At 38.1% G+C, this 23,270-nt stretch overlaps 1 protein-coding gene and 1 long non-coding RNA gene across 2 annotated transcripts in view; one reads left to right on the top strand and one right to left on the bottom strand.

The window, feature by feature from the left end:
* nav1b (neuron navigator 1b) overlaps positions 1-23,270 on the bottom strand; it is a 70,381-nt gene that overhangs the window by 23,185 nt on the left and 23,926 nt on the right. Inside the window, exons 4-8 of the mRNA XM_073870508.1 lie at positions 11,674-11,812; positions 7,548-7,851; positions 1,290-2,025; positions 586-987; positions 23-64 (exon numbers count right to left, since the gene is read on the bottom strand). Coding sequence (XP_073726609.1) covers positions 23-64; positions 586-987; positions 1,290-2,025; positions 7,548-7,851; positions 11,674-11,812 — 1,623 coding nt within the window. The remainder of the gene's footprint in view (positions 1-22; positions 65-585; positions 988-1,289; positions 2,026-7,547; positions 7,852-11,673; positions 11,813-23,270) is intronic.
* LOC141365745 (uncharacterized) lies at positions 3,022-4,098 on the top strand. The gene is made up of 2 exons (XR_012370777.1): positions 3,022-3,300; positions 3,770-4,098. It is a non-coding gene; the product is annotated as an uncharacterized lncRNA (long non-coding RNA).

Below are 23,270 nucleotides of genomic sequence, written 5' to 3'. Positions count from 1 at the left end.
AGGTTAGTGTTAATAAATGTACCTTAATCCTTTCTTGGGTAAGGTGTTCCTATCAGTTTCTAAACTGGGAGGGGTAGAAAGCGGCACATATAAATATCTCACCTGTGCTTTTGGCGTCACATTACTACCCATCTGAATTGCTTAACTAATTTACTTTCATCTACAGCAGTGCTTCCCAATTCTGGTACCCTTCCAAAAAGTTTTAAATGTTTCCCAATTGATTTAACTAATCAGCCCACTTCCAAAATGGTGAACATGTCTCCCTAACAAGCTGATGAGTTAAATCAAGTGTGTTAAATGAGGACATCTAAAGCTTTTTGGAAGGGGGTCCTCGAGGACCAAGATTGTGAAGCACTGATCTACAGTATATCTAACTCCGTTGTGTTACACAGTTGTGCCAGCAGATGGCGTCTCTCTCACAGCAGAGAGTTTCAAACAGTGTTAGACTTAAAAGATAACATATGAACCCCTCCTCTTTCTAAAGATCTAAAGATTAGTTGGTGCTGGTTAGGCAATTAACCAGTTTAGCATTCCATTAACTTTTCTAAACCCACACCCAAAAAACAGTTACAGGACCAAACTTACCCGTCACCCAGGGTGATGGATGTCCTACTGCCAGCACCCCAAGTCCCAGTGTTCCTGTTCACCTCACGGTTGCCCAGATCCATTTTGGGAACGCTCATGTTCAGCGGCAGCGACTCCATGCTGCGGTGCAGCCCGGACATCTTCGGGTACAGAATGGGAGAGCTGCTCACAGACAACGCCTGGCCGGAGAAACATCTCGGGGAATCGATGTGAAGCACCGGGGCAGGACTCGGGGTGAGACGCGGGGACACGCGGGAACCGGCCAGGTCCTGGAGCTTGGAGTAGGGAGGAATCTTGGGTGGAAGGTCTTGAATGGTGATGCAGGAGTCCAGACTGTTGCAGTTGACCTTGTCTAGGTGAGCCAGGCTTGGAGGGTGAGCTAGAGACTTACTACTGAGCAACCTGAAAGAGCAAAATCATATCAAAGACCTTGTGTAGTCAGGTTGTACTGCATGAAACCAAGGGATTTAAGTATAGACAATGTTCTGAAGATTATAAATAAAGAAGAACATTCAGCTACCCATTAAAAAGGCCTCGGAGGATGTTCGCTTCAAGGAAGAGCTTTAAATAATTGATTTGGTTGCGTTATATAAACAAAATAGGAAGCTGCAGAATATACTGCAAAGTATAAAAACTCATGGGTTCTCAAACTGAAAGTTTTTTCGCATAAATGCATATATTTTAACAAACTACATATATCGTACCTCGGCGTGCCGGTCGGAGAGCTCAGTTCAGGATATTTACTCGTGCTTGTTCTCCGTACCCTATGGATCTTCTCGACAGCCTCTCCACAGCTGTCTTGGTTCTCGCCCTTTAGACAGCTGATCTCAAGGTCTGCTTTAGCTTTGGCTCTCTCCTTTTCCTTCTCACGGTCCGTCTGGTTAACCGGCCCTGTCACGCTCGACCGACCGGATCCCTTCAAGCTGCCGCCCTCCTTTCCTCTGGTGGGCATTGTGTTGGGTAAGGCCGGTACAGGTTTGAGGGTGAGGAGACTAGGGTCAATGGTACCGCTAACGGGGCGTGAAGGAGGTCGCCCGGTTAGGCTCATAGCACTGGATTTTGCTGGCCGTGGCAGGCTGCGGTACTGAATGCTACCGCGTGCGTTGGGCGCAAGGAAGCCCTGTTCGGAGCCGCTGGCATCAAAGCTGTTTTTACGCCCCCCTCCACCTGGGACGGGTTTGATGGGGATGGCTGAAGACTTTGGGGTTTTTCCCACAGTAGCTGAGCCGCTCGTAATAGTGGCGCCCCCTGCTGTCATAACCGCTGCGGTACCAGTAGTAGAAGGTTTCTTGTAGCCGTAAGAGGAGGGTTTGACCAGACCGGATGGAGGCTTGCGATGCTCTGCGTTGTCGCGTCCGGCATCTGAACGTGAGCGCTGAAGACCTGTTGCCTTCACGGTCATTTTCACCTTATCAACAGCCTTGGGGTCTCCTTTGGGGACTGTAGAAAAAAAACAGGCGTTAACAAACATTATGAACACACAGAGCTTAGTCACTATTCAAGATCAAAACCAAAATGACACAAGCTCTCCGTGTGGTCAGAAACACATTAAAAGGTAAGTAATAAGGCTTGGGGGTATGTAATCACTCCAAGTCCGATTGAAGCCATGATTAAGTCCCTGTGGCTAAATCTGATCCATCAGACCTAAATATAAAGTATCTGAGTCATTGAGTTTGGAGGCAGAGAGCATGCAACCATCTGCATTTAATTACAGACCCGTCAAAGATAAAGACCACTGCAACCCACTGCAAGATCAAAACTTAACTTCGCATTAAACTGACACAGCAAACACATAAAACAATACAAACAATGACCAAGTATATGTTAAAAAAGGTTAATGAAAAGTAAATTATAAAGCATTTTAAAAATACAATAAAGTGCAATAAAATGATCAGTGTAGGTTATGTGTATCTATAATACAATATAATAGAAACAACACATTAATAAAGGCAATCTGTTACACTTAAAGGCGGGGTGCATGATCTCTGAAAGCCAATGTTGACATTTAAAATCACCTAAACATACACGCCCCTACCCCAACAGAATCTGGACCTTCTTTTGATAGACCTGCCCCACACATACTGTGTTGGTTAGTAGACACGCCCCTTACTGCTGATTGGCTACAAGTGTGTTTTGGTAGTCGGCCCGACTCCCTTTTCCAGAGTGTTTTTCAAGAACCACACACACCCCGCCTTTAATGCATAAAGTATTTTAGAAATACAGTACACTGCTTTGGCTAACGTGTTTCTTGTAGGTACTCTGGATTAGTGATGCACGGGTCGTCTCGTAACCCACGGGTAACCTGCGGTTCGGGTTGGAGCGGGTAAAGAAATTGACACTTTTTGCATGTAGATTGGTGCGGGTCATTACATGCGTGCAATTCCCTATAGCCTATACTAAATATTTGGAAATATATATTTTCATATTTTATTAGGATCTTTTATTCACCTTATTTTTCACGACAACAAGGGCGGCGCCATTTCGTTCATTTTGTCAACGTTCTTCCGGCCGCATACATGATGAGCAGCTGAGGCAGTGGCTGAAGGCGACGCGTTAAACTTAAAAAGCTCACTCAAGCGCCTTTATGTTTGTTTCTTACCAATTTTAACGAACGGGAAGCCGACTGAGGAACACCCTTATCCCAAGTAAAGGTTCGACTACGATGTTCCGGTAAATTTAAACCACGGCTGGTGTTGCAAAGGTGGCCCGTTTCAGGTAAGCTATCTAAGCTAACTATGTGCTCGTTCGCCTAAAGTTAGATTTGTGAACTCCGTTCTACAAATACACTTAAGATCAGTAACGTTAGTTTCTCAAATGCAACTATTTTGAATGATTTTAATTGTCCACATACTGTATGTTTATATTTACGATAGTACAACGAGATATTATAGTACATACATTACATTATTACAGTAGCCCACGTGATTCCTACAAGTTACAGAGATTTCAGATGCTAGAATGTCAGTTCATTTCTCATTCAGATATTGATAATGACCTATTAAACAACGTATTATTTAACACTGAAGTTAAAGGTTGTGTGTATAATGTTACTGTCTCTATTTAATGCATCTCTCTTACACACTGTTCTGTTTAAGTATGGGTGCCATTTAGATATTAATTCTCATGATGCAACTTTACTTTAAATACTAACATAAAAATGTTTATGGTTATATTGTTTTCACAGATGCATTGATGTGTAGTGAAGCAGAGGACAACTGTGAGGATGATACAATCAACATGTTCCTAAACTGTGATGCAGAAACACAATGGGAGGATCCATCCGTCTCTGACCACAACTACACTTTAAAATCACAACTCAACCTGAAGCAACCTACATCTGATATGGGAAAACAATGGTGCGGTTTCCCTGACAGGGCTTATCCTGGTCCCAGGCTAAAATGCATATTTGAGCTACAATAATTTAAAAACACCTTGTACTGACATACCTCAACATATATGAGTGCCATTGTTTTGTCACAAGATGCGCACCAGTCTTGTTTTTTTGTAGGGTTTGTTTGTAAAAACTAAAATGTCCTAATATAATTAAGGCCTAGTCCTGCAAACCCTGTCCGAGAAACTGCTTCAATGTGTTGAGCTGGCACAAATGTACAGAAACAACCAACCTAGTCAGCTTTACACAGGGTTGATATTGCATCCATAACACAGTCGCCAAGCACTTTACCAGTACATACACCAACAGATACCATATATACACTTGTGATGAGCTCCTGATTACTCCGATAAAGCTTCATATTTATTTATTGCAGGGTGGTCTTGCTGAAAAGTTATCTGTTTCTTAGTCAATAGTTATTTTTATAAACCTTTACAATGTGACCTGATTTTACCTGTTGTAAAGTTACATTAAACCTTCATATGTGATCAGATGTCATGCAGTGATATTAAACATTTACAATGTGAGCTGTTGTGCATTTATATTAAACCTTTACAATGTGATCAGATGTTGTGCATTTATATTAAACCTTCACAATGTGATCAGATGTTACCTGCCATGCAGTTATATTAAACCTTTACAATGTGATCAGATGTTACCTGTCATGCAGTTATATACACCTTTAGCCTACAATGTGATCAGATATTATCTGTAAGGAATTTCTTAAACCATATGTGAGCTTTAGATTCCACTTAAAAGGATTTAAGTCTCCTGATTTGAAGGAATAAGTGTTGGCAAGTTTGCAAATGAATTCTATCATGGTACATTACCACATAAAAACGAAGTAGTTATTGGACTGACTAAGGTGCACATTTGCCTTAAAAAAGACGAAATCACTGTGTAGGCATAAGTACTTTAATAATTTTCAATGCTGCTCCATCAACTCCTGACAGGACGAGGTAATTAAATATGCCAGGTTACTTGCCGCGGCCGCTTCATATCGTCTAACCACGAGACGATTGATGGGACAATATAAGACTATCCGAGCGTCATATGAAGTTTTAACCGTCCTCCTAATTTAAAACATTTACAGCAGTAGCGATATTTGTCATTTCGCCTAAGTTATAGTGAACTACAAACAATCTTCTAACCACCAAACTAACTACCGAATGCACTGTGCCATATTAGCAGCGGAAGTCTGTTGACAAAATGCGGAAGAGCGAAGAATTAAAAAGGGGCGTGGCGGAATAAGGTGAATAAGGTTACAATAAGTTGGCCAACGTAGCAACGTAACTTGCATGATGTCCCCAAACCTTTGGCCCTCTTAGCGCCAACCCCAACATCAAAACAAATGAGAAATTAAAATGAAGTTGGAAGACGAGGTTGGGAATTTACATCATTTAAAGAAACGGAGGTCACGCTGCTAGATCTAATGTTTGGGACCGTTTCTCAAAAAATAGTTGCAGCAGGAGACAACAGCAGTATCTGCTACGTGAAGTGCAACTCTTGTAAAAAAATATACAAACACAACAAACATATACAGGGCGGGTCAAATAATTTCATAAAAGCGGGACCCGGGGTTGAAAAAAAACCCTGACTTGTGCATCACTACTACTGTCTGGCATTTAAATGTCATTCGAAACCAGCCAATAGAGGTTACAATGCCTACCTCACGGGCTTCTCTCCAAACAAATACGTTTAGGTATTTATATACAGGACAATATATACTTATATAAAGTCAAATATATACAGGAATGAGGGCAAGTTCAAAGAAAATGGCAGCGTTTTTACATAAAAAATAAATGTAACCCTGGAGCACAAAACCAGTCATGAGGGTATTTTTGCTAAATAAATAAGCTTTCCATTGTTAGGATATGACAATATTTGGCTGAGATTCAACTATTTTAAAATCTGGAATCTAAGGGTGCAAAAAATCAAAATAATCACCTTTAAAGTTGACCAAATAATAATAATACAGCACGTATAATTTTTGATATATTTACGGTAAAAAATTGACTAAATATGTTGTTGGAACATTATCTTTACTTAAAGGGATAGTTCACCCAAAAATGAAAATAATGACTCAACCTCATGTTGTTCCAAACTCGTAAGACCTCCGTTCATCTTTGGAAACACAGTTTAAGATGTTTTATATTTAGTCCAAGAGCTTGTTGACCCTTCATTGAAAATCTACATACGGTATACTGTCCATGTTCAGAAAGGTAATAAAAACATCATCAAAGTAGTCCATGTGACATCAGTGGGTCAGTTAAAATGTGTTGAAGCATCAAAAATACATTTTGGTCCAAAAATAACAAAAATGACGACTTTATTCAGCATTATCTTCTCTTCCGCATCTGTTGTGAAGCGCATGCCCGAGACTAAAGTCATGTGACTGCAGTAACGCGGATGACGTGTTATCATCAAACATGTTTCAAAGTTTTTTTTTTCAAACTTACAGCGTGCGTCTCCCTCAGACTCTAAATGAAGCCCGGGCACACGGAAAAAAATAGCTGGGGCGCACCAAATAACACGTCAGCCGCGTCACGTGACTTTAGTCTCGCTTATGCGCTTCACAACTGAGGCAGAAGAGAAGACAATGCTGTCGTAATTTTTTTATTTTTGGACAGAAATGTATTTTGGATGCTTCGGCAGGTTCTGGCTGACCCACTGATGTCACATGGACTACTTTGATGATGTTTTTGTTGGCTTTCTGGACATGGACAGTATACCGCACGTAGATTTTCAATGAAGGGTCAACAAGCTCTCGGACTAAATATAAAACATCTTAAACTGTGTTTCCAAAGATGAACGGAGGTCTTACGAGTTTGGAACAAAATAAGGGGGAGTCATTAATGACATTATTTTCATTTTTGGGTGTACTATCCCTTTAATATCCCAATGATCTTTGGCATAAAAATTTTGACCCATACAATCTATTGTTGCCTATTGCTACAAATATACCCGTGACTTGTGGCTGGTTTTGTGGTCCATTTGTGATTGTCAAGCTGTATCACTTTTATTGTGTTAAGAGAAACAGATGAACGAGGGTAAATACATAATGACAAAATTGTTTTTGTGAACTCAGTTTTTGGCACATTTAAAGGTTTACACTGATCAAACTAATGTGCCATCACATGAGTCTGATATCTACTAAAGAGACAACAAACTCTGGATCACATCTGGCCTTCATTTATACAAGGTTACAAATGAATCGTAGTACAGAAAATGACCTCTTATTAGTCCAACTGATTTATTTCCAACTCACAGTACTGTACCCTTCATATCTAATCTGTTTGGAGACAGATGCATGTTGGATTACATAAAAGCTGCATCTATAGAGAAGAAAAGCTCTTTGTGTTGCTGTCCAAAAGTGGGACCTCATAAGAAATGCATGTCTTTTATATATCCAAAATATGAAACATATCCAAATGAAAAAAAATATGTTTATGTTTTACAATTCTGGGCTGTATTAACTTTTGTTATATTCAACAAAATTATAGCAATATAGGCTTTGTGACAACTACCGCCCAGTCTAATACACAGACACACACAACAACAACATACATACCTGCTACTTTCAGCATGCTTTGTGATGTATGTGTGATGGGCGAGGTGACGCCCACAGGAGGATTGCGGGTCTTTCTGAAGCTGCCTGGCTGTCCGATGCTTTGAGGTTTCTTTACTTCACATTTTGCCGTTTTCTCGTGCGTGGAAGCGTCCGGCGTCCGAGTCTTCCTCCACTTGCTGGAGGGCTCTGATTTTAGACTGCCCGTGTCATAAAGCCCATCTGACTTCTGTAAAGACTTACAGTCCTCGCTGTACCACGCTAGGCCGCTCTCCACCAGAGAACGCTTCTCAGCATCGGTGCGTAACTGCAGAAACACACAATCACACACAAAGTACAAAACTGTTACAAGAGTAAATATACAAGAGAAATCAGGTACTTTTACATATTTTGGATTGATACAGATTAATACAGTAAAAGTATACAATAATGGTAATATGAGTCTCTCTGAAGATTTTATGGCCTACACTTAGTACATAAAATCCATGAAACGTGTCAAGTTTTAATGAAATCAACAATATTTCATCTAAAAATCCAGAATCAACACAGTTACCTTATTTTCCAGACTATAAGTCACAGTCTTTTCATTGTTTGGCGGGTGCGACCTATACATCAAAATTATTTCATATGAATCAAGAGAAACAATTTTTTGAGAATGGCTTTCTGCAATACCGCTATTATCCACCAGGTGCACTTCCACAACTTTTACAACCCAGAAGTAGCGCCTCACATGAAAGAGAAAAAACTCTGTGTATGTTTTAAAGACCGCTTTGCATAATCTCTAACAAAAGTCCTTCGCAAAAATGGCAGCTTTTTGATCAAAATTTTGTGTTTTTGAAGAAACCTACCCATATTTGAGAGGTGATAAAAAATAATAAAAAAAATTCTGGAAGGCATTAAACTTGTATAAATCATGAAAAATGCTGGCGCTGGCTAGCAACTTTTTTTTAAAACGCTGGCGAGGAAAGATAAGATAAAATTCAGAAAATAGCCAAAAAAGCATCTTTTATTTTAAATAGTTTGAAATGTTTAAAATTAGAGATGCACTGATATATAGGCCAATAATCGGTATCTGGCGATAAAAACACTTTTTCCACACTATCAGCCGATATTTTAAAAACATGTATAATGAATTTGAACCCTAAATTGTAAAGAAACATCACTATTTTAATGTTAAATATAGTGGTCATTATGTGAATGAAATGTCTTATGTCATCAAAAACGTTATTGAAAAAATTCGGTCTTTGCACTTGTTCTGCCAAAACCCCCGAAAATGCTTTTATTACTATTTTCGCCTATTTTGGTTGGCGAACATTCAATCCATTTCTGCTTTTATAATAGTTGCATTAAAAAATCTGTTGAAAGACAATGTTAGTTAATATGTTGTACACCTGCAAAATCTTAAATTAAGTGGGATTAAATTTGTTTTAAACATGACATGCCATTTTTAAAGGGTAACCTGACTATAAATACATGTACGGCATGACAGATTATAAATGGGCTTGGCAATATGAATGTGAAATAAAAAGTAATGGAGTAAAATTTTCACACACAAAATACTACAGTACATACCATAGTATGTTTAGTATATTTTATGACAACCGTTACACGTAACCAACCCAGAACGCACAATGTGCGAAACATAAAGGTGTCCTCTATAGGTTAAAATGAGTATTACATGTTGGGATTTTTTAAAGTAATGAAGAAGTTTTATGTGTTTATATCATTGGATTTTAGTAGTATTAAAGCATACAAGTCTTTATAGTCGAGAAACCCTTTAAACTGCCAAGTAAATTTTTCTTGCATACAGTATCACATGCACAATTTTTAACAGATGGCACATTCAATCAATCTTGCAACCGTGGTATAATAGTTGTTACTATAGTAACCAAGAGTCTATCAAATCATTATGTTCCTCTTTTGTCGGATTTAATCTTGAAAATCAACATTCACAGCTGCAATGGTGAGCAAAACAAAGGGAAGATTTCATCGAGAGCGTTTCACGCGGGTAAATGACGTGCTGAATGGGATACAGCTGGTCTTTATTCACGCAAAGAAATCAAAGCCAGACATCTGAGGTGAATAAAACTAATTCTGGTCTCTCCCAGCTCGATTTTGACTTTAGGGGGTAAATATAATACATGTGTGTCATACTTTGGTTATGTTACATGATTTGTCATCAGGATTTGTGGTGGCCTGGGGGATGAGGGTGACATATATGTGAACTAAAGCACAGATGCATTTCTGAATAAAATAAACATATGCACACATAAACACCCATCACATACTTTCTCAACATTGCCATATGGAAAAGATATTAAAAGTAAACTAGATACATACACTGCATGCTCTTTTAGAAAATGCATTAATAACGTTAAACACTATACTGTATTGATAAATGTGCTGACAAAGCAACATTGAATATTCAGAGAACTTCCTCTGAGGTTTGGGAAACTCTATCCCGACTGTTGTATGAATATGTATGTTTCCTATAGGCGTGTGTGACTACTGGTGCTCACTTATAAATTGGTAACAAACGAGAAAATAAAAAACACGTCAAAGCTAAATTCTTTCAACAAGGCTTAAAACATTTTAATGAAAACTTTAAAGGGCCGTTTACATTATAATGATAATTCTAACTAAAAAAAGTTGTTTTAAAAATCTTTTTATTTTAAAGAGAATAACGGAGTTCACAGTACAACTATAATGAAAAAGATACAAGGAACGATATCGTTGGGATCCTTTGCTGAGCGATTTTTTACCAACTGATAAACGATAAACTAATGACGACAATAAAATCTACTTGAATCACGCTTTTTTGAAATGGCACTGTGGAGAAGCTCATTGCTGAGGTCCATTACATAAAATAACTTCAGGTGTCCCGCGTTGTTGCAGTTTTTATTAAAGGAAATATGCAAATATTACATAATGCCATTAAAGATAAACGATATGTGCGAATACTGCACATCATGAGCGAATTAGCATAAAGTTATCGTTATCGTCTGGTGGTGTGGACGCTAATATAATTATCATCATAGTTAATGGTATAGTCATCATTATAATGTTAACAGTCCTTCTAACTCTAAAAAAACTTTTTTAACTTCATAACATGAATGCTTTTTTTAAAACCTCCATATTGTACAACCATATTGTGTAACCATATTACCACATACGGATTTCATATGCAAGACAAAGACTGAGGACTGTTTAATGTACAGAAACTTCTCCTTCATCCAGCTCTCTGGTGGAAAAAGTCCAGACTACCACACAAAAAACAGACATAAAATTAAAGCCATAGTCTCAAAGTAGACCCAGATAATATCTAGGCGTTGTTTCTTTAGTCTTTCTTGACACAAAACAAATCCTCAGTAGTTATTTTATATAAATGTTTAGCAGAGGAAGAACAAGAAAGCAATGGTAAAAGCTTTGTCCATACATCCTTTTTTATCTTTAACCTTACGGTTTACTGTTCACATTTCATTTTAGAACAAATATTTGTGATGATACTTTAAGTTGACTACATTTTATTTATATATCATTAACGAAGCATAAAAATCAAACTCTGTTTTTTTTACTATTTTACGAATGAGTATGAACTTGTATGATGTGAAAAATAATGAAGCCCCACCGTCAGTGTCAGTACCCGATCCGTGCCGCCTGCACAATCCGTTCTGCACATGCGCATCTAAAGCCCTGTCCCAAATGGCACACTCCGGACTTTGATGACATCATGTAGTGCAGACCTTAGGCACCCTTGAAGCGAGTCCATGAGGGAGCACCGGTGTCGTATTTTGGGACAGACTTGAGAGTCATGTCGGAAATAGGAAGAGAAGTTACCGAAGACCGCATCAAGGGTGCGAAGGGGGCGCTGATAAGCACACTTCAAAGCGTAAAAATGACAGATGGGACACCCTACGAACTCATAGTAAGCGCGCATGTGCAATTTAAGGCCACGAGACCGAAAGTATACATATCAGAGGGCTTGAAGGTGAGTAAATAAACAGCAAATTTTCATTTTTGGGTGAACTATCCCTTTAAACTACAGCCTCAAAATGCTTGTAAAACATGTTTGAAAAGCCAAATTGTTTATCAGTATCACGGCTGTCCTGTTCTCCACTGGGCTTCTTACCATGACTGAGGAGTTGCGTCGTGAGCCAAGAGGCGTAGTGGGGAGAGAGTTGAGCGATGAGCTGGCGTTCAGATCTTCTGAGCTGAGGTTATCTGAGCCATCACTTAACCCACTACTGATGGAGCTGCTCTCATCCCAACTGCAAAGACAGAGAGAAAAACGAAGATAAAGAGACAACAAAAGATCAAATGATGCAGAACGTATCAAGCTTTTAAATGCCACAGTGCATCTCATTAAATAACGCTGGGGAACATTTCAGTCGAGAAAAAGCGCTCGTGACATTGTTGAGATCAGTGCATAAACTCAGGGACCAGTTGTTCAAAATCCATTTGGATTTCGGGTATCAGATTAGATCAAAATTTCGAAATGGGTTGTTCAAAACAAAAAATGGATTCTGAATTTGGATTGGATCACAAAATCCAATCTAGGTTTTGATCTGAACTTTGTGTTGGTCAAAACATTTTAGTATGATTGGACTGTACAGTTAGTCTACAATACAACATTTCTATTATGTAATATTTATACATTTATCATTTGTTTGTTGAAATTTTGTTCAGTTCGATCCTTATAATGATAAAGTATTCAAAGTATAAGATTCAGGGTTCCCACAACTTGGCTAACTTCAAATTCAAGGACTTTCAAGGACTTTCAAGGTCCAATACCCACAAATTCAAGGACTAAATGTGGGGACACATGTCAAGTGAGAGCAAGGTTACATTGTGTTATCTTTAACATGCATTTTTACAGTTTCCTTTTGAGGGAACTTGCGCTGCGTCACTGCGGTGACACTTTGGGGACGCCTCCAGGGGTAACTGCGTCTGAATGTGTATATCAAATTCAATCAATGGTGAGGCTTAATGACAAAGACAGGGTGACGCGTTACAGGGAGGCAGGACGTATAGCAAGGGAGACGCAGCGTCTCGTTCCCTTCTCAGGAACAACAGTTACATACGTAACCCGAGACGTTTTCATGTGTCAAACACAACTATGCAAAAAAGCATTTTGGTATGAATCAACATTCGCATACCGAAGATATAAGCATTTAAAGGGAACAGTTTAGCATGTGTGCTTAAAAAGTCTAGAATTTGTATGATATTATCCTACACTACACAGGGATTTTTTTTCCAGAAAACCTCTTTCATAAAATAGATTTTAAGCACTTTCAATGACCTTTTATTTTGAGGGCCAGAAGAACAGACTGAATGTTAAATTGAAATAAAAAGTAAGGGAAAGTTATTAGTATTGTTTTATTTGTTATTAGTATTGTTTTATTGTCGCTTTCTTGTAAAAACACTAAGTGACCCCATACCGACCAAACTACCTGCTGTTTCTTACATAGCTAATAGTCAACATTGACATGTGATCCCATTTAATCCAGATTTGCTAATCTGACAAAGTGTGTATCTGGATCAGGGGGATCCAATCCAATTTTGCTTTGAAAAACTAGGACAAAAATTAGATGGTTTACCTGATCCTGAATAGCAAAACACGGGATTTCCAAATCTGTATCATTTTGATCCAGATTAAACTTTTTGAACAACTGGCCCCAGTAGATCTCCATTTAATCTCATTACAGTCTGGGAGAAACAAATGAGTTATAGAGAGCTCATTTGCGATGTTTCTTTCCTACGGGAAGCTTTTCTGCTCCATTACCCGACACCAGAACAGACAGTATGACAGACCTACTAGTTCTCAATGGGAGTATCATAATCGGACAGATGTCTTCGCCATATGACCGGTATGGTGCTCAATCTATTTTACAGATCTTTCATTGACTTCCCAAACAAAACAAACGCTGGAGGAAAAGGAGATTTAAAACAGGACAACCAAGAATCAACAAAAGCCTGATTGAAGATGAAACATTTTTTTTAGACTATATGCAAGTTCACTGTATTTGAGAATGGCAGTTCTCTTAACCGTGAACAGGTTTTTCTGGCAAACGTCGGCTCAAGGTTTCTCCATCTGTTCTGTAAGACAGGGAGCTCACAGTAGGAGGGTAATGATCTAGTTTTAATCTTGCATGATAAAAGACACGATGTAGCCCTAAAACTTTACTTATGTAAGCATGTGAATGCAAACGCATTTCAATTGTATCTTCTAGAGAGCAATGAGATGAAATTGAGCTTTCTGCCTCACAAGAGAAAATGTACCAGGGACATCACATGTCATCTATACTGTCCAAGCAATATTAACTTTTTCCCCACCAGCGTTTAAATTTTCAATTGTTATCTTTTATCACATCTCAAATATGAGTCGGTTTCTTCAGAAACACAAAATTTTGAGCAAAAAGATGAGATAATTGCATTTTTGTAAAGGACTTTTGTAAAGGAGCGATCCTCAAAACATACTCCGAGTTTTAACTTTTTTGGATCAGTGGATGCTTCAGTGTTTTATAAGTTGGGTAAGAGCACCACCTAGTGGATAATAGCGAAAATATGGATTGCCGTAAAAACTTGTCATTTGTATGGAAGCGTTTTCTCTTAATTGATGAGATAACTTAAAGAGTTAAACTCAATATGCCTAACTGTGGGTTCACACCAGACGCGTTTGAGGCGTCAAATTCGCGTCTACCGCACGTAGTAGGACGCTTGAACATTTTGAGTGTACTCGCTTCATTCGCGCGTGAAACTCTAGTCATCAAGACATTACAGTGGAAATTTGTGTCATGGGAGGGCTTCTGCGACTCTGCTGGCATCCTGTAATCACGTCACTACTAGAGCAAGCTCCTGATTGGTTAACATGGTAAGTTTTTCTGCCAAAGTTCAGATTTTTAAACTCGCGCGTTTCCTGTACACCTCATTCACGCCGCGAGACCTCCAGACGCGCGTCAACGCGTCTTTACATTGACTTAACATTGAAATCACTTGCGCTTGACGCCTCTAATGCGGCTAGTGTGAATGCAGCATTAAAGGAATATCTGGGGCACCACTGACTTCCATAGTATAGTTTTTTCCTACCTTAGAAGTAAGAGGCTGTTTACACCTGGTATTAATAGATGCATTTTTGTTGATCGGATCACAATGAAGAGAGACACATTCCGGTTACACCTGGTATTTTAATCCATCTCTTTTTCCACTTTCAACCGCTTCTGTCCTGATTGCTTTGAAGGGATGTGGGTGAATCCCTTTGCTGTCGTTTAATCACAAGTGGGAGAAATGACGAGTTTAAATTGACCCCAACTAATATAATGTCAGAGTCTGTTGTTTGTGTTGTTAGTAAACGTGCTGAACAGTGTTTTGTAAGTGTATACGTAAGAGCTTTCAGAGCAATTGATGAAATACGCTCGCACAACTTTCACATGCTCGCATAATGAAACTAATGAACGACGCAGAGAGCAGGTGCTTTAGTTTTATCAATTAAAGCCTAAAGATAGCGCTGTACACTGTGTGATCATGCTAGAAAGCATTGTGTTCGATAAATCACATTAGATAAATAGGCGGAGAGTAGCCAGTCTTTTGTGGCTGCTCGAACACATGCACGTTTACACCACAAAAGCAATCCGGTCGTATGTGTTTTTGACTACCTCTACACTCACCTAAAGGATTACTAGGAACACCATACTTATACTGTGTTAACCCCCTTTCGCCTTCAGAACTGCCTTAATTTTACGTGGCATTGATTCAACAAGGTGCTGAAAGTATTCTTTAGAAAATCTTTAGAAATGTTGGCCCATATTGATTGGATAGCACAAAGCTCCCGTTCCACCACATCCAAAAGATGCTCTACATGGTGGTCATAAAGGAATGGATATGGTCAGAAACAATGCTCAGGTAGGCCATGGCATTTAAACGATGCCCAATTGGCACTAAGAGGCCTAAAGTGTGACAAGAAAACATCCCTCACACCATTACACCATTGCATTAATGAGAAATTGAACAGGTGTTCCTAATAATCCTTTAGGTACGTGTAAATGTGGTCGAAAGTGGACGATCTCAAAACGTTTCGAACATTGTTTACACCTGTCTTTAGTGTCGTCCACATCGACGATCTTAATTCCAGGTGTAAACAGCCCCTAAATGGTGCCCCAGATCTGCTTGGCTACAAACATTTTTCTAAATATCTTCATTTATGTTGAGCATAACAAAAAAACCTATACAGGTTTAAAACAACATGAGGATGAGAAAACGATGACAGAATTTTTATTTTTGGGTGAACTATCCCTTTAACGTATTTGCTGACGCTTTAAAATAAAAGTTTCAATTAGATCGAAAAGGGTTTTGGTTCACAGGGCAACTATCATTGAGATAAACTGGAATACTCTGTGACATTTATATTAAACCTTTATGGGTCCTACTAAAAAGCAGTGAAAATGTTAAAGATGACCCTGAATCGCCCGTCTCTCTCTTTGCCATCGTGCTGAGTCTAAATTACTCTGTGGTTTCAGACTCAGCAAAGTCTACAAAGATGGAAAAGAGAATTATGGTTGCCAAAGATTCAGAGGACAAAAATGGCTTGTTGGTGTTCGGAAGCACAACTTAAGCAGCAGCAATTAGTTTTAATTACAGGTTGTGTGGACACAGAGCGAGCGAGTGAGCGAGAGAGAGAGAGCGAGAGAGAGAGAGAGAGAGAGAGAGAACGGACTGCATGCGTGTCTGAAGGACTGGGCAGACATTTCTTATAACTTTTCCACATCAGTTTCTATTTCCCCTCAATGTCACCGTGGTATTCAAGATCCAAAGTCTGTGTCAGCTGGTTTTGTGTGGAATTGTTATTATCATACTGAGAAGTTATTGCTAAAAAAGCAAAGAATTTGCCCGGTGAGCATCGTTTAGCGGTGATGGAATAGGTTAATAGTACTTCATATGAGAGTAAATAAAATTACGCACATTTATAGTCCACAATTTTGGTTGATTTGAAGTACAGGCAAGTCTATAAAATTTAACCTCTACATAGCCACAGCTTAAGAAAGGGAACCCTCGGATGACCATATGGTGGTGTAAGACATCGTTCTCTGTAATAAAAGCCCTGTTCTGTTCACACTCTCATGAGACTCTGGCTGTCTCCACATTGAACCGGGGGACGTATTGCGAACAACCGCTAGTCAGTTTCATCAATCTCATTTAAAGTTCGGTGGCCACGGCCAAATAACTCAGGAAATCGTTCATCACATCTGTTGTGAAAACGAAGCTCACAAGGTATACGAGTAAAAAGAAGAGTGTGGTTAGGAGAGAGAGGAAGGCAATATAATAAATACACTCAGTATTCTTTAGTGGGTTTGAAGTGCCTGTTATTCATTTCTTTTACAAGCCGTTCTGTGTTATTTATGTAATTAGCCAATGTGGAGAAAATTTACGAGGTTTTCATTAGAAATAATAATATATAGCTTATATTTTATTACATACTATACCTATATATTATTTATTTTGCATGAGCACCTCAAGACTGTAAATAACTGAGTCTTAACTCTCACTAAAACCTCGTGTCCATAGTTTAGCAGCTGTCTGTTGGTGCAGTGGGGCCAATGTCTTCAAACGGGTCCTCTGGGGGGATATGAAAAATGAGACCGTGTTGGAGAGATCTAGTCAGCTCTGACTAACTGACCTATACCCAGGATTGTTTTTCTGGATATAGTTCAGTTTGGCTGGTTGATATTATTAAAAAAATGAGAAATGACTGGGTGGGGAGGTTTTGTTGGTCTTGAAATATAAACAAATAAAAACATGTTCTCCACCTATTTTCAGTCTCTATACGTGAAGCATCTGGGGTTTCTGTGACAACTCCCACATTTTGGTGATTATATCAGCTGGGACTGCATTTACAGTTACACCCATGTTGGGATCGAATCCATTGGTGACAACATATATGCAAGGGAAAAATGAACAAGTTAAACAAGAAAAATACTGTGAGCTATTTACCAGGTGTCCAAGTCCAGCAGACAACAGCAGTAAACTGTGTGAGTAATAAAACGTGTCCACTTCAAAACAAAGAAAATGCTTTGCAGACCCTTTAAAGCCCTAATTAGTTACCAAAACTTCACCTTGAACTCTTGAACATGGACTTTGAAGGTAAGTGTTGCAGCCTCTGTTTTGTTTCTAACTAATAAGATCCATCCCCCTGCCTCTGAAAAAAACATAAAAGTGCGCTAGAAAAGGATATTGCATCATCAAAGAAAGACCAACAAGTTTAAAATCTAGCCTAGCTTTTATTCTAGGTTGCCTACTGTACACACAGAGAAAGCTGCAAATCCAGGTATGCATTGCAAAGTAACTTTATAACTTTTACATAATTATGTTGACCAATGAGTCTTTCAGTGGGTTCAGGTGCCTTTGAAAATCAAAATGTGCAATATTCCTGCACTCTCTGAAAATGCATCTTAGGTCCCCGTCTTTTCAATCTGCCAAACAATCTTGTATACAGTGTTGGGTAAGTTACTCAAAAAAGTAATTAATTACTAGTTACTAATTACATCGTCAATCATGTAATTAGATTACTTTACAAATTACTCTCTCCAAAAAGTATTTAATTATTTATTACTAATTACTTTCTAAATCCTATTTAGTACATGATACAAGGATAGGCTTGAAATGGCTGGAAGAAATAATATATAAAAGTACATCAATTATTCTGGTCCCACTTTAGGGTCCAATTCTCTCTATTAACTAACCATTAACTACTTTTGCTTCAATATACTCCAACTACTACTTATTAATACTAAAGAAGTTGTTAAGTTTAAGTATAGGTAGAAATGGGGAGGGTTAAGGATGTAGAATAAAGTTTTGCAAAATCAGGCATTAATATGCTATTAAGTATTAATAAACAGCCAACATCTCATTAATATTAATGCTATAATAATAAACAGTTAATAGTGAGTATTGTAAACTAAAACCATGTTAAATCCACTATTGTATTATAGTATACATAATTGTTTTACAGTCCATACACAGTATTTAGTTACATCAGAAGTAACTGTAATTAGATTACAAGAAAATAAGAGTAATCCCTTACTTTACTTTTTCAAGGGAAAGTAATTAAATTACAGTAACTAATTACTTAGTAACTAGTTACACCAAACACTGCTTGTATATACACGGTTCCAGCAGTAACAACATAAAAAATGACTTTTTAGTGGAACAAACGTAACTTCCGGTAAACTTCCACAAAGAATCAATAACAATAGACTCCTTTTAGAGTAGCTTTCTGATAACAAGCAAAATAAATAACAAGTAGATTACCTTAGTTTAAATCACAGCAAAAGCGTATCAAAAACTACGATGAGCTAACGTTACTTTGTAAAATGAATGTATACAATCTTAACTACAGATCGGCTGCCAAACATTTCTCACACAGAGGTGATCCATGATCGCCCTCTCCCCTCGTCTTTAGGAAAACTTTTGTTATTTTTGAGGTATTTGTTCCAGAGTCAAGTTTAGCCACTAGCCAGACCACCAAAAAAAAGAGACCGGAAGTTAAGTTCTGTCCAGACGCGTAACTACAACGCGGGTGCGTCTGATGAAGTCAATACATTAAGCATGCATTTTAAATATTTATTCAACGACTTGCTGTATGCACAACTATTATTGCATTAATTAATTCAAAAGACCCAAAATACTAAAGCAAAACGTGATTTTAAGGAGTGTTTTGAATTTTATTATCATGATAAAAACACCACAACACAGTTTCAAGTGTTTTTGCTCGTGAAGCCGGCAACAGTAATATAATAAAAGGTCAACCATCAATTCATAAAATAACCATAAAAATAAACAAATCGTCCGCAACATGTAGCCTAGATTACATTGCGCCGGCTGCCAAGCAACATAAAGATGCGTATAGCCTACTATATTTACGTCACGCAGGTGTGCGTATGATTTACCACACATCAAAAGCGATGCATCCAATCAGATTTTACAGCCACAACATCCCGTTATACAAAATAAATACATTATAATTCGTCAAAGTTGACATAAACATAAGCTGAACATACATGCAAATAAATTCTTTGATGTTACTCACGTTGTCCGGTTCAGAATCGGTCGAATCTCTCTGCGCGTGAAACGTTCATTCATCGTGGATCTGTCTTTCACAGTGATGAGTCAAGCGCAGTAACACGCAGTCACCGTTTGTTCAAGCTTATTCCATCTCACCTCCATTCAAACTATCTGACTGAGAGGAGTTTTCCCCTCTCGCGTGCACGCGGGCAACGCCCCCCATCCGCACCTCCCGGGCAGCCGGTAATCATCTCCAGATGTACAACACCGACCGACGCGTGTACAAACACTGATACATAATCGGACTGCATCCTGTCCAGTACATTTCATATTTCAGTCAATTCATAAATATAAACATTTAACCTGACTAAAAACTGATTGTAATAGTGGTATAATGTGGGACTTTTTTAATTTCAAACTTCTGTGGCATATTGCAATATGTAGTCAAAACATTAAATCCACACCTAAAAACCTTTTTTTAAAAGCCCCAGGATTTGATTATATGACACCACAGCTTTGTTAAATCATAGTTTCTCTGGCATTCATGTATTTATGGGGGACCTACAAACACTAGGTCAGTAGTTTTCAAACTTTTCCGACATGCAGCCCCCATTGCTGCATCCCTTCATGGCCCCCAAAAGAAAATGACATAAAACTTAAACATATTAAATTATACAATGTAGTGCTGTCGGTTAGTAGCCTTATTTTTCTGAGGTTTAATTACACAGAATTTATGATAAATTAATGTATTTGATAAAATATAATTAAACTGGAGCCCCCAGGTTGAGAACCACTGCACTAGGTGTCCCCCTTTAGGGCAATTCACACTTGCACTGTATCAATTAATAATGCATAAATGAATTACAATCATGCGTATTATATGATATTTTGACAAAAACAACACCAAAAGTACTCTGGTTTTCCATAATGCTGGGCATGATATCATGGATTTATCCAAGCATGCTCAATTATGTAAATTTTCAGTACCGTCGCACGTCTACATTTTGGCAGACTGGGAATGGTTGCAACACATTGGATTTCTCTCTGAGATTATCTTGATTTGAGATTATCTAATTGTGTTAAACTTAAATCTGTCTGCTGATTACCCACAACAGTTTCACATGGAAAGACATCAAAAGTAAGGTTTGAGCAATTTAAACAAAAGGTCAGGGCAGTATGACAAAAACATAGCACACTGTTCTTTAAGTACAACAATGAAATGTTCACTTTTCTTTTAGTGAGCAGAGAGTCCAACACGCAGAGGGTCTGAACATGTTTCTGATTTAAGAAATAAAAGTCTCCTGTCTTCCCGATTTTTCAAAAGAGACTATTCTTAAACAAATGACTTGGCCTCTTTCTCACGCAAAGAGTTACAAGTCACATGAACCCTTCCTGTGATGCCGTCATGGTATTTTAAAGCTAGCATGTTCACTGACTTGTGGAAGAAATGAGGGAGAATAAATAAGATAAATAATAAATTCATTCTGGGAGATCTTTTTCTTTAAAAACATAATAAATTATAATGCACCATTTATTTAAGCAAGCTCTGTGAAATGCATTGCCGAAGTATGTTTTGAGATTTACAGCACCCTCCATCAACTGAAATACATCAGTGAGATAAACGCTATGCATGAGTAAAAAACATCTCATGATAATCATCTTGATGGGTTTCCACACCAGTATATACTTGCATAAATGCTGAGAATGTCTACACATTTATCACTTGGTGCCAAGAGCCAACAGGAGATCTCAATGAAGACAAATGAAATATTTACCTGTGAATGAGTTTCTGATCTTCAGCGTGTTCGTCTCATTTCTGCCATGTGCTTCTAATGCGATACTGAACCACTCACATATATCCACAAGCACAGATGTATACACCAAACACACTGCGTGTGGGCTGCCTTGCCTAAACCACGAGGTTATGTACACAGTACATCTCTAAACATGAGCCATGCTGGATAATCACAACATATAAACAACACATATCTGCAAATAAATACAACAGATACTTCTTTACTGCCCTAAAGGGACATTTTTCAAAAATATTCTGAATAAAACTTTAAAATAATCTTTAAAAAAAGGATTGTGGAGTCAACGTAACCATATACCACTTTTCCAGGTCTTACTGTAAATTATATATATCACTCCAAAAGCCTTCATACCCCATGATCAAAATATAATAACTGGTCCACTAACATAAGTCAGTTTTCCTCATCAAATATCCCGTTTCACTCAGACATACACCACTTTATGGTAAGTAAGTAAATCGGGTTGAGAACGCTGCATTGCACTCATTTAAAAGTTCAATGTAAATAATCTGTGAAAACTCAATGCATGCATGTTATTATAAATGATCCTGACTAGTTCAGCTGTTTGAAGTTTCGACAAACACATGAACATCTGGACTTACGCCACCCAACCCAGCCCGACCTGAAGGCATCAACCTACAGTAATGCTTTCCACAAGCTCCTAACACATTCACTGCTGATATGATTTCACAGCACCTTAGTAGTCTACCTGTGTCATGAATGCAAATTTCTGCAATGATTGTCATGCAGATGCTTTGTGGGACAATATCAGAGTCAAATTGTCATCCCATGGCTTCAGTCCAAACCATCAAAGCTGTGTGGTATAAACAACAAAGCTGTATTCAGTCTAAACAACAGTTCAGCAAGCAAGCAACTTATCCACAACAAAGTACTTCAGAACATTTCGCCTGTGAGATTTTTTTTTTTTAAAGCAGTGAAGAAATTAAAGCATCTATCAGATCAAAGTTAAAGATGGCGAGTTATTTTAACGAAACTGGAAGCAATTATATGCAAAAATCCCTCAATACAGTGGCTGTGTAAACAATTAAACACTTTTTTTACAGCTACACGATATGCCGTAACTTTAGGAATAATGCAGTATACATTTTACAATACGGTAATGCTTTAAGCTTGTAAAATCTATTTCAATTATATTATAATTATTTATAGCACGGGCCTGTTGAATGCTTTATTCTGATTGGTTGAAAAATTGTCCACAGGTCAAAAAGACTTCGGCCTTTTAAATTATGTAAAAATAATGCACAACGTCGGAGCCGATGTTGTAGTGGGCAGTGCTCCGACATATGGTGCAGACGCACTTTCGGCGACCCGAGCTGGAATGGCGACCGGCTCGAGGTCCTTTGCCGATCCCGTACCCCTTTCTCCACCCTATACTTTCCTGTCCTCTCCTATCATACTTTCTATCTAATAAAGGCAAAAAATGGTCCAAAAACATAACTTATGCACACCAAACCAATGCTTCACGGCATGCCGCATTACCACCTTGGGTGTGCATTGTTTTCAAATAATTCAACGCCCGTCATCAATTATTCTTTACATAACCAACATATATGTTTCACATTTTTTCTGGATAAAAAAGCATCACTCCTTTTGTCTCGCTGGTCTCTCTTCTATCTTATACATAACTTTGTGAAGTATTAAAATCATTTAGCTGTCATTCAACAATATGCACATTTCACGAATCGACTTTGATATACAGTATACACTAAGAGGATAATTTTATTTCTTTATTGCTCTTTCATAGCTCTGGAAAATTAATATAGTTATATTTGGATTACGTTCAACTTTTTTTCCTAAAATATCTTCAGAAAAACTCAAACAAATTAGACAGATATTGACA

The sequence above is a fragment of the Misgurnus anguillicaudatus genome, chromosome 8 (genome assembly GCF_027580225.2).
Source record: "Misgurnus anguillicaudatus chromosome 8, ASM2758022v2, whole genome shotgun sequence".
NCBI lineage: Eukaryota > Metazoa > Chordata > Actinopteri > Cypriniformes > Cobitidae > Misgurnus > Misgurnus anguillicaudatus.
This window is presented reverse-complemented; position numbering and strand designations above follow the sequence as displayed.